Genomic DNA, 11,764 nt, shown 5'->3' with positions numbered 1-11,764 from the left:
CCGACCGTAACCATTTTAAATGTCAACTCCTAGGGACATCCCAAGGATGCATCCCGACCTGAAAATACATGATCTAAGTGATTGATCGTTGGTATTCAGCAGTCATAAAGCCTTATTTACTTTAATGAACTACTAAAATAGTGATTTTGTCAGACAGCATAAACAGCAGCTCTACACTTTGACTGACTGATCCATTCATCCTTCCATCCCTCCTTAGCCTTCCTCTCCTCTGAAGACCGAGTGGGGGTGGAGCTCAGTCAGAGAGCTGTTGAGGGATTGGTTAGGAAGAACACTTCTACAGCCAGAGAGGTGAGAGGTCACACATGGTTTAGATGGGAAATACCTATGTTCCCTTAGCGGTTCATCACGTCAGCGAAAAGGGAATATGTTCCATCATCTATGTTAATTTACATTAGTGCAAATTGTCCACTGATATTGGTGTAATTTCTCACCCCTTTTGGCTGTATAAAAGTTAATTTCCCCTCAGGCACACACATTTGTTCTTTGTTATTACCCGAGCCACTGCCTGTTCACCCCACTATCATTCAGAAGGCGAGGTCAGTACAGGTGCATCAAAGCTGGGAACGAGAGACAGAATATGTTTATCAATCTCAAGGCCATCAGACTGTTAAATAGCCATCACTAACGCAGAGAGGCTGCTGCCTACATACACAGACTTGAAATCATTGGCCACTTTAAGGAATGGAACACTGGTCACTTTAATAATGTTTACACATCTGGTATGTATATACTGTATTATATCCTATTCTACTGTATCTGTCTATGCATTACTCATCTCATATGTATATACTGTATTCTATCCTATTCTACTGTATCTTAGTCTATATTGCTCTGACATCACTCATCCAAATATTTATATATTCTTAATTACATTCCTTTAGATTGTGTGTATTGTTAGAAAGTACTTATATTACTGGACTGTTGGAGCTAGAAACACAAGCATTTTGCTACAACCGCAATAACATCTGCTAAACAAGTGTATGTGACAAATAAAATGTGATTTGATTTATATAGGTCTGGTGTTGGAGATCATTCCACACTCTGTGGATCTCCTGCATGTATTTTCTGATGTTTAATCAGACCACTTGAATGAGAGTATCTCGTCACATTGCTCTCAGCTATATGACTGCTCTCCTGTGTGTGTTCTCTGGTGTGATACCAGGTTGCTTGACTGAGTAAAACTCTTCCCACACTGATTACAGCTATAAGGCTTCTCTCCTGTGTGTGTTCTCTGGTGTCTATCCAGGCTGTTTGACTGAGAAAAACTCCTCCCACATTGCTTACAGCTATATGGCTGCTCTCCTGTGTGTGTTCTCTGGTGTGATACCAGGTTGTTTGACTTAGTAAAACTCTTGCCACATTGATCACAGCTATAAGGTTTCTCTCCTGTGTGTGTTCTCTGGTGTCCTTTAAGGTGTCCTATCCGAGAAAAGTTTTTTCCACATTGCTCACAGCTATAATGGTGCTCTCCTGTGTGTGTTCTCTGGTGTGATAGCAGGTTTCTTGAATTAGTAAAACTGTTGCCACACTGATCACAGCTATAAGATTTCTCTCCTGTGTGTGTTCTCTGGTGTGATACCAGGCTACTTGACGGAGTAATACTCTTCCCACATTTATTACAGCTATATGATTTCTCTCCTGTGTGTACTCGCTGGTGTATTTTAAGTTCTGATGAAGATTTGCAATGTTTCCCACAGTCAGAGCAGCAGTTTGATTTCTTCCGTGTGGGTCTTTGCTGGTGTTTCTTGAGGAGTTCTGATCTGGAGAGACTTTTCCCTGCCTCGTCAGCATCATGTTGTTGTTGAGGCTCCCCAGAGGATCCACTATAGTCCCGTCTCTCTCCTGTGTGAATGACAAAGTCATTCAGATGGTTAAAGGCCCACAACAGCAGAAATCAGCTGTTTATTTGAGGTAAACGGTGATGCCCAGAGCGTACCCATGTAGTTGTACAACAATTGACATCGGTTAAATTATTTGACAATTGTCTTAAGACAGTCAAGTGAGCAACAATAGTCATATTTTGTCTTGTTTTCACATTAGTAGTAACATCGATGATTGTAGGCTAGAAATAAGTTAGTTGGTGAAACTCTAAGCAGTGTGCCAGATTACTTTTGGTCTCCAATATAGACCCCTTTCTGTGCTTGTTAAAATTGTGGAACGAGGGCAATTTGGTTGGAGAAACTCCTCCATGCTAATGAGGAAACGTCCAGCTGCGTACCCCCTCTTGCTCCAGGGTCAGCGCACTCTCAAGTGTTGTTTTTTGCCATTATTGTTAGCCTGCCACACACACACACTATACAATACATTTATTAAACATAAGTTCGTCACAACCCGGCTGTTGGAAATTGACAGAGGACCAGGGCACAAAAAATAATATAAATCAATAATTTTGCTCTTTATTTAACCATCTTACAAACAAAATCTTATTTGTTAAATGAAAATTGTGAATAACTCACCACAGGTTAATGAGATGGGTGTGCTTGAAAGGATGCACATAACCCTGCAATTTTGGGTTGTATTGGAGAGTCCCAGTCTTAAATCATTTTCCACACACAGTCTGCCCCTGAACAAGGCAGTTAACCCACTGTTCCTAGGCCGTCATGGAAAATAAGAATTTGTTCTTAACTGACTTGCCTAGTTAAATAAAGGTAAAAAAATAAAAAAAATAAACATCAAAGCCTTTCTTAAAAATCAATACACAAATATATATTTTTAAACCTGCATATTTAGTTCATATTGCCTGCTAACATTAATTTATTTTAACTAGGAAAATTGTGTCACTTCTCTTGCAACAGAGTCAGGGTATATGCAGCAGTTTGGGCCACCTGGCTCATTGCGAACTAATTTGCCAGAATTTTACATAATTATAACATTGAAGGTTGTGCAATATACAGGAACATTTAGACTTATGGATGCCACCTGTTAGATAAAATACGGAACGATTTCGTATTTCACTGAAAGAATATAAGTTTTGTTTTCGAGATCATAGTTTCCGGATTGGACCATATTAATGACCTAAGGCTCGCATTTCTGTGTGTTATTATATTATAATTAAGTCTATGATTTGATAGAGCAGTCTGACTGAGCGATGGTAGCAGGCTCGTAAGCATTCATTCAAACAGCAATTCTGTGCGTTTTGCCATTAGCTCTTCGCAATGCTTCAAGCATTGCGCTGTTTATGACTTCAAGCCTATCAACTCCCGAGATTAGTCTGGTGTAACCAATGTGAAATGGCTAGCTAGTTAGCGGGGTGCGCGCTAATAGCGTTTCAAACGTCACTCGCTCTGAGACTTGGAGTAGTTGTTCCCCTTGCTCTATATGGGTAATGCTGCTTCGAGGGTGGCTGTTGTCGATGTGTTCCTGGTTCAAGCCCAGGTAGGAGCGAGGAGAGGGTCGGAAGCTATACCTTTACACTGGCAATACTAAAGTGAAGAGAAGAGCTCCTACTTCTTAATCATAGCCTCATTTTTATCCCGCAAATCGAATATAGTTGTGGAGAGTCCCTGTAATCCTAGATTCAGATCATTCAGGCGAGAAAAAACATCACCCAGATGGGCCAGTCGTGTGAGAAACTCGTCATCATGCAAGCGGTCAGACAAGTGAAAATGATGATCACTAAAGAAAACTTTAAGCTCGACTCTCAATTAAAACAAAAAAGGTGTCAATACTTTGCCCCTTGACAACCAGAGCACTTCTGTATGTTGTAAAAGCGTTACATGGTTGCTGCCCATATCATTGCAAACTTTTTCCAGCAAGAGCCTGTCGGTGGATGCTGCAGTGTACCCAAGTGGCGTCAATTGCTTGCACGCGCATTACCACTCTACTATGTCTCCCTGCGCCATCAGTACAGATACCAATATGAGGAGCAGCTACGTTTGGCTACATACGGACCGTTAATGGAATTCACGTGAGAGAGTAACGGTTAATGTGATTGGATGTTAATTATTTGACTAGGCTACCTGTATTTGACATTGTGTTGCTATTTCGCTGAACACTAGATGGTTTAATTTTATTTTTGGCAGTGAAACGAGGCTACTCAGGTGAGAAAAAAAACTCACCCAAATGTATAGCCCTGTTGGAAAATATAAATGAACTGTTTGAAAATGTGAAGAAAATGTATTATTTGTAAATGACAGTATCCATTTGGGTGTTAAGGTGACTCTCGGTTAGAACCATTGAATAGTGCGAACTCTGAAATGATTTAGGATCTGTGCCCATGAAAACTGTTTTCCCAGCGTAATATAAGGAGCCACTAAATGTGAATTTCAGAGATCTGAAAACAAAAAGCTGTACGAACAGGACAATAACCTAAACCACAAGGCCAAATCTACACTGGAGGAGCTTGCCAAGATGACATTGAATGTTCCCGAATGGCCTAGTTACAGTTTGGACTTAAATCGTCTTGAAAGTCCATGGCAAGACTTGAAAATGGCTTTCTAGCAATGATCAACAACCAACTTGACAGAACATTAAGGATTTTGAAAAGAATAATAAATATTCACATGAAGATCAGTCGCCTATTGGATGACATCACGACTTCCCATCAAGCCAACTCCTTGAAGGCCTTACTATGACATCACTCACTCCTTCTAGTTTGCAGTTGTCTAAAAAAAGAACACTATTTTGCTCAAAACATTTATTCGTTTCCCTTTAGTGTGTTTATACTTTACTGTATTTATATATCACTTTTCAACAGCAAAGTTTTTAAAAAGTCACTGGAGGACGTCATGAACAATTCTGACAGTACAAAAGCATATTCAAGTGTAGAATGCCCTTTTAAAAATGACACATTAGTTCAACAACAGCAGAGTTTGTGTCCCTGTTAAGATGGTACTCACTGGTGTTTATCAGATCAATGTCCCTATTTTATAAGATAGTACTCACTGTATTTACTGGTGTTAATCAGTTCTCCAGTCTTCTCTTCTTCATCCTCCTCTAATGTGACAGTAATCTCCCCCTCCTCATCCTTCATTCCTAAAACGTCTTCCTCTTCTTTCACTTCATCCTCCACTCCAAAAACCGAATCTTCCTCTTCTTTCACAGTAACATCCTCCTCCTCTTTCACTCTGAAGGCGTCTTTCTCTTCTTCTTTCACTGTAACAGCCTCACCCTCTACTTGTATCTGTATTGTAACAGCCTCCTCTTCCTCCTCCTCTTTCATGAGAACTTCTTTCTCCGTCCAGCAGACCTCCTCTTCTTCAGCAGAAGGAGATAAACTTAGTGAGCTCATTGTCGGGGATAATAGCTAGTTAGCATTAGCGACTAGAATAGTGCTAACTTAACCAGCCAGCTAGTTGACTTAGGTAAATATTCAATTAAATGGGGTAGCTAGTTGTTTCCACATAGGTATGCTTAAATCATAGTGGCAAATAAACCACGGAATTGTCTAAAGAACTTGAATGTTCCGACTTGGTTGTCTAGCGAGCTACCGAGGTGGCTGCAGTTGTTGAAGAAGCGTTCCGTCCACTAGATTATACATCACACTAGAAACATTGCCTGAAAGACACATATCGCCATCTGCTGTCTGGAGGGAGGAAACGCAGTTGAGGAGGGACGCAGTTGAGGAGGGAAAACTTTTCTTCTTCTTCATTGAATTATAATATTATAAAGCAGTTTAGGGAAACGTTTTTTCCCTCTCCATTAAATAATAATATTATGTCAACACGTACAAAGAGCAACAAGTGTTGTTTGATTAGTTCAGATTTTTGTATGAGAATTTCAAAAACAAACTCTACATCTACTCCACATCTGTATTTCTGATTAAGTCAAATAACTAGATATCAAAATAAGCACATAGTTATTGATACCCTTGATAAAGATGAGCAAAAAGTACTGTATAAAATAACTAACTAAATAAACTTTACCCACTACCATGATATTTTAGCCCAAAACCTGGTTTCCTCTGCTAGGAGGCTGAAACTTGGCCATAAGTGGATCTTCCAACAAGACACATCAACATCCACAAAGAAATGGTTAATTAGGCACAAAATCAACATTTTCAATGGCTATCTCAGTCTTCGGACTTGAACTCCATTGAAAACCTGTGGTTTGAATTAAACACGACAGTCCACAAGCGCAGACAAAATAAATTAAGGACCTGGAGAGATTCTGTATGGAGGAATGGTCTAAGATCCCACCCAATGTGTTCTCTAATCTCATAAAACATTTGAGTGTCATTATCCTCCCAAGGGGAGGGTGCTGGAGTATTGAAAACATGGGAGACAATAATTCAGACCCCTGCCTTTGAGAATTACATGTTAAACTAAATCTTTCTATGAGCAATTGTATTAGTATAAAATAATATAATTTCCCTTTTTTTTTGGTGTAACAATACATCATGTAGATGTATATAATGAACAGACTAGGTCCATACTGCTCCTACACGGTGTAACAATACATCATGTAGATGTATATAATGAACAGACTAGGTCTATACTGCTCCTACATGGTGTAACAATACATCATGTAGATGTATATAATGAACAGACTAGGTCCATACTGCTCCTACACGGTGTAACAATACATCATGTAGATGTATATAATGAACAGACTAGGTCTATACTGCTCCTACATGGTGTAACAATACATCATGTAGATGTATATAATGAACAGACTAGGTCTATACTGCTCCTACATGGTGTAACAATACATCATGTAGATGTACAGTTGAAGTCGGAAGTTTACATACACTTAGGATGGAGTCATTAAAACTAATTTGTCAACCAACAAACATTTATTGTTATCAAACTATAGTTTTGGCAAGTCGGTTGGGGCATCTACTTTGTGCGTGACAAGTATTTTTTCCAACAATTGTTTACTGTATACAATTTCACTGTATCACAATTCCAGTGGGTCAGAAGTCTACATACACTAAATTCACTGTGCCTTTAAACAGCTTGAAAAATTCCAGAAAATGTTGTCATGGCTTTAGAAGCTTCTGATAGGCTAATTGACATCATTTGAGTCAATTGGAGGTGTACCCATGGATGTATTTCAAGGCCTACCATCAAGCTCAGTGCCTCTTTGCTTGACACCATGAGAAAATCAAAAGAAATCAGCCAAAACCTCAGATTTTTTTTTGTAGACCTCCACAAGTCTGGTTCATCCTTGGGAGCAATTTCCAAACGCCTGAAGGTACCACGTTCATCTGTACAAACAATAGTATGCACATGTAAACACTATGGGACCACGCAGCCGTCATACTGCTCAGGAAGGAGACGTGTTCTGTCTCCTAGAGATGAATGTACTTGGTGCGAAAAGTGCAAATCAATCCCAGAACAACAGCAAAGGACCTTGTGAGGATGCTGGAGGAAACGGGTACAAAAGTATCTATATCCACAGTAAAACGAGTCCTATATCGACATAACTTGAAAGGCCGCTCAGCAAGGAAGAAGCCACGGCTCCAAAACCACCATAAAAAAAGCCAGACTACAGTTTGCAACTGCACATGGGGACAAAGATCATACTTTTTGGAGAAATGTCCTTTGGTCTGATGACACAAAAATATAACTGTTTGGCCATAATGACCATCGTTATGTGTGGAGGAAAAAGGGGAAACTATCAAGCCGAAGAACACCAACCCAACCATAAAGCATGGGGGTAGCAGCATTATGTTGTGGGGGTGCTTTGCTGCAGGAGGGACTGGTGCACTTCACAAAATAGATGGCATCATGAGGAGGAAAATGATGTGGATATTTTGAAGCAACATCTTAAGAGATAAGTCAGGAAGTTAAAGCTTGGTCGCAAATGGGTCTTCCAAAAGGACAGTGACCCCAAGCATACATCCAAAGTTGTGGCAAAATTTGCTTAAGGACAACAAAGTCAAGGTATTGGAGTGGTCATCACAAAGCCCTGACCTCAATCCCGTAGAAAATGTGTAAAGAGCAGCTCACAGAACACTGCACCTGTACATTGCCCATCTGTAAACAGCCCATCTATCTACCTCATCACCATACAGTATTTATTTATTTATCTTGCTCCTTTGCACCCCAGTATCTCTACTTGCACATTCATCTTCTGCACATCTACCATTCCAGTGTTTAATTGCTCAATTGTAATTACTTTGCTACCATGGCCTATTTATTGCCTTAACTCCCTTATCTTACCTCATTTGCACTCACTGTATCTAGACTTATTATTTTATTTTGTTCTACTGTATTATTAACTGTATGTTTTGTTTATTCCATGTGTAACTACGTGTTGTTGTATGTGTCGAATTGCTTATAACTTGGCCAGGTCGCAGTTGCAAATGAGAACTTGTTCTCAACTAGCCTACCTGGTTAAATAAAGGTGAAATAAATTCAAATGTGTGTTTGAGCAAGGAGGCCTATGAACCTGACTCAGTTACACCAGCTCTGTCAGGAGGAATGGGCCAAAACTTATTGTGGGAAGCTAACTGACCTAAGACAGGGAATTTTTACTATGATTAAATGTCAGGAATTGTGAAACACTGAGTTTAAATGTATTTGGCTAAGGTGTATGTAAACCTCCGACTTCAACTGTATCAATCTGTTGTTGGAGGTCATTCCACACTCTGTGTTCTACTACCCAGGTCTGGTGTTGCAGATCATTCCACACTCTGTGGATCTCCTGCATGTATTTTCTGATGTTTAATCAGACTACTTGAATGAGAGTATCTTTTGTCACATTGATCACAGCTATAAGGTTTCTCTCCCGTGTGTGTTCTCTGGTGTGATTTCAGGCTGTTTGACTGAGTAAAACTCTTCCCACACTGATTACAGCTATAAGGTTTCTCTCCTGTGTGTACTCGCTGGTGTACTACCAGCTGGCTTGACGTAGTAAAACTATCTGCACATACATCACAGCTATATGGCTGATGTCCTGTGTGTATTCTCTGGTGTGATACCAGGTTGGTTGACAGAGTAAAACCCTTGCCACAATGATCACAGCTATATGGCTGCTCTCCTGTGTGTGTTCTCTGGTGTGATACCAGGCTACTTGACTGAGTAAAACTCTTGCCACACTGATCACAGCTATAAGGCTTCTCTCCTGTGTGTGTTCTCTTGTGTGATACCAGGCTACTTGACTGAGTAAAACTCTTGCCACACTGATCACAGCTATAAGGCTTCTCTCCTGTGTGTACTCGCTGGTGTATTTTTAGTTTTGATGAAGATTTGCAATGTTTCCCACAGTCAGAGCAGCAGTGAGGTTTCCTTCCTGTGGGTCTCTGATGGTGTTTCTTGAGGTGTTCTGATCTGGAGAGACTCTTCTCTGCCTCGTCAGCATCATGATGTTGTTGAGGCTCCCAAGAGGATCCACGATGGTCACATCTCTCTCCTGTGTGAACGACAAAGTCAGACAGTCAATGTAGTGAATGTTTCAATGTTTTTACAAACTTTGACAAATGTCTTCTAAGTCTTGTTTTAGTTTGATTGTGGTCCACCAGCAGGCAGATGAAAGAATATACCAGCCACTGTAGCAGGCAGATGAAAGAATATACCAGTCACTGGTCAGTAGGAAGATGAAAGAATATACATGCCACAGATTTTTTTACCAGCCCAAATATTTTTTTGCCATGACTGATTACACCAAAAAACACAACAACAAGAAAACAAATAAGCAGCTTGGCAATGTTTGTAAAACAAGGAATGTAAGTAAGAAGTCATGTGGTAATGTGCTGAAGAGTATTTCTGTCTGTAATAATGCCCTTTTGTGGGGAAAAACTCATTCCGATTGGCTGGGCCTGGCTCCCCAGTGGGTGGGCCTATGGCAGCGCACCTGCCCAGTTATTAAATCTATAGATTGGGGCCTAATTTATTTATTTCAATTGACTTCTATGAACCGTAAATCAGTAAAATCTTTGAAATTGTTGCATTTATATTTTTGTTCAGTATAGTTAGCTGGGCAATTCAACAGTAATGGACACAAGACTCTGATTTTTCACTTTAAAATGTATGCAAAACAAAAACCATTGCTGCTTTAAAACAACGTTTGTGTACAAATATTAGTATTTACTGGTGTTACTCTGACCTGTCTCCTCTCCTTCCACTTCAAAAACTGCATCCTCTTCTTTCACTGTAACATCCTCCTCCTCTTTCACTCTGAACGCGTCTTCCTCTTCTTTCACTGTAACAGCCTCACCTTCTACTTCTTGTTTAACTGTAACATCCTCCTCTTCCTTCTCCTCTTTCACGACAATGTTCAGCCCCAGAGCTTCTTTCTCCGTCCAGCAGACCTCCTCTTCTTTAACAGGAGGAGAGTAGTTTAGGGAGCTCATGTTCGGGATGTTAGCTTTCATTAGCGACTAGGCTAATGCTAACTTAACCAGCCAGCTACTATAGCTGACTAACACAAAATAACGTAATATTAAATTAAATAGGTTAACAAGTAGATACGACAGAAGTGTGTCTAAAACACAGTAGCTAATATACACCGAAAGCGTGTAAATAGCTTGAATCTTTCGGCTATGTTGGCTAGCAAGCTACCGAGGTGGTTGACCAGCTGTTTCTGAAGAACCGTCCACTAGATTATACGTCACACTGGCAGCGTCGCCTGAAAGACACACGTCGTCGTGTGCTGACTGGAAGGGAAATGCAGTTGAGGATCATATTTTATTTTCAGACAAAGATTATTTTAAATGGATTTAATTAAATAATAATATTATATTGAGACATACAAAGACCTGAATGTGTTGATTGATTAGTGCGAATATTATTTTTTTACTACAGCACATTTAAGGTAGTTTCATTAGGTCAATTCTAAATATGTAGCCAGCGACTGTAGATCTATACTGCTCCTACATGGCGTAACAATACATCATGTAGATGTATATAATGAACAGACTAGGTCTATACTGCTCCTACATGGTGTTACAATACATCATGTACAGTGGGGCAAAAAAAGTATTTAGTCAGCCACCAATTGTGCAAGTTCTCCCACTTAAAAAGATGAGAGAGGCCTGTAATTTTCATCATAGGTACACTTCAACCATGACAGACAAAATGAGGGAAAAAAATCTAGAAAATCACATTGTAGGATTTTTTATGGATTTATTTGCAAATTATGGTGGAAAATAAGTTTTTGGTCAATAACAAAAGTTTATCTCAATACTTTGTTATATACCCTTTGTTGGCAATGACAGAGGTCAAACATTTTCTGTAAGTCTTCACAAGGTTTTCACACACTGTTGCTGGTATTTTGGCCCATTCCTCCATGCAGATCTCCTCTAGAGCAGTGATGTTTTGGAGCTGTTGCTGGGCAACACGGACTTTCAAAGATTTTCTATGGGGTTGAGATCTGGAGACTGGCTAGGCCACTCCAGGACCTTGAAATGCTTCTTACGAAGCCACTCCTTCGTTGCCCGGGCCATGTGTTTGGGATCATTGTCATGCTGAAAAACCCAGCCACGTTTCATCTTCAATGCCCTTGCTGATGAAAGGAGGTTTTCACTCAAAATCTCACGATACATGGCCCCATTCATTCTTTCCTTTACATGGATCAGTCGTCCTGGTCCCTTTGCAGAAAAACAGCCCCAAAGCATGATGTTTCCACCACCATGCTTCACAGTAGGTATGGTGTTCTTTTGATGCAACTCATCATTCTTTGTCCTCCAAACACGACGAGTTGAGTTTTTACCAAAAAGTTATATTTAAGTTTCATCTGAACATATGACATTCTCAGAGCCCCAGATCGAGGGAGATTATCAGTGGTCTTGTATGTCTTCCATTTCCTAATAATTGCTCCCACAGTTGATTTCTTCAAACCAAGCTGCGATTCAGTCTTC

General features: G+C 40.0%; 2 protein-coding genes across 2 annotated transcripts; both read right to left on the bottom strand.

The window, feature by feature from the left end:
- Window positions 1-694: 694 nt before the first annotated feature.
- On the bottom strand, window positions 695-5,429 carry LOC139413175 (zinc finger protein 436-like). Its single transcript, XM_071160272.1, has 2 exons — window positions 4,906-5,429; window positions 695-1,863 (listed from the first exon to the last, which is right to left on the bottom strand). The coding sequence occupies exons 1-2, from the start codon at window positions 5,249-5,251 to the stop codon at window positions 1,136-1,138; spliced, it is 1,074 nt and encodes a 357-aa protein (XP_071016373.1). The 5' UTR covers window positions 5,252-5,429; the 3' UTR covers window positions 695-1,135.
- Window positions 5,430-6,467: 1,038 nt separating this feature from the next.
- LOC139413176 (zinc finger protein 436-like) lies at window positions 6,468-10,494 on the bottom strand. The gene is made up of 2 exons (XM_071160274.1): window positions 10,012-10,494; window positions 6,468-9,318 (listed from the first exon to the last, which is right to left on the bottom strand). The coding sequence occupies exons 1-2, from the start codon at window positions 10,277-10,279 to the stop codon at window positions 8,588-8,590; spliced, it is 999 nt and encodes a 332-aa protein (XP_071016375.1). The 5' UTR covers window positions 10,280-10,494; the 3' UTR covers window positions 6,468-8,587.
- Window positions 10,495-11,764: the final 1,270 nt, after the last annotated feature.

Source organism: Oncorhynchus clarkii, chromosome 7, assembly GCF_045791955.1.
Source record: "Oncorhynchus clarkii lewisi isolate Uvic-CL-2024 chromosome 7, UVic_Ocla_1.0, whole genome shotgun sequence".
NCBI classification, from domain to species: domain Eukaryota; kingdom Metazoa; phylum Chordata; class Actinopteri; order Salmoniformes; family Salmonidae; genus Oncorhynchus; species Oncorhynchus clarkii.
The sequence above is the reverse complement of the archived record's forward strand: the minus strand, read 5'-3'. Positions and strand labels throughout refer to the sequence as shown.

Bases quoted from the DNA above. Each gene is read 5' to 3' on its own strand.
- LOC139413175 (XM_071160272.1), bottom strand. From the start codon at position 5,251: ATGAGCTCACTAAGTTTATCTCCTTCTGCTGAAGAAGAGGAGGTCTGC. The intron at 1,864-4,905 runs GTGAGTACTATC...TCATTCACACAG, and splicing joins GATTAACACCAGTAAATACA to GAGAGAGACGGGACTATAGT.
- LOC139413176 (XM_071160274.1), bottom strand. From the start codon at position 10,279: ATGAAAGCTAACATCCCGAACATGAGCTCCCTAAACTACTCTCCTCCT. The intron at 9,319-10,011 runs GTCAGAGTAACA...TCGTTCACACAG, and splicing joins AGTGGAAGGAGAGGAGACAG to GAGAGAGATGTGACCATCGT.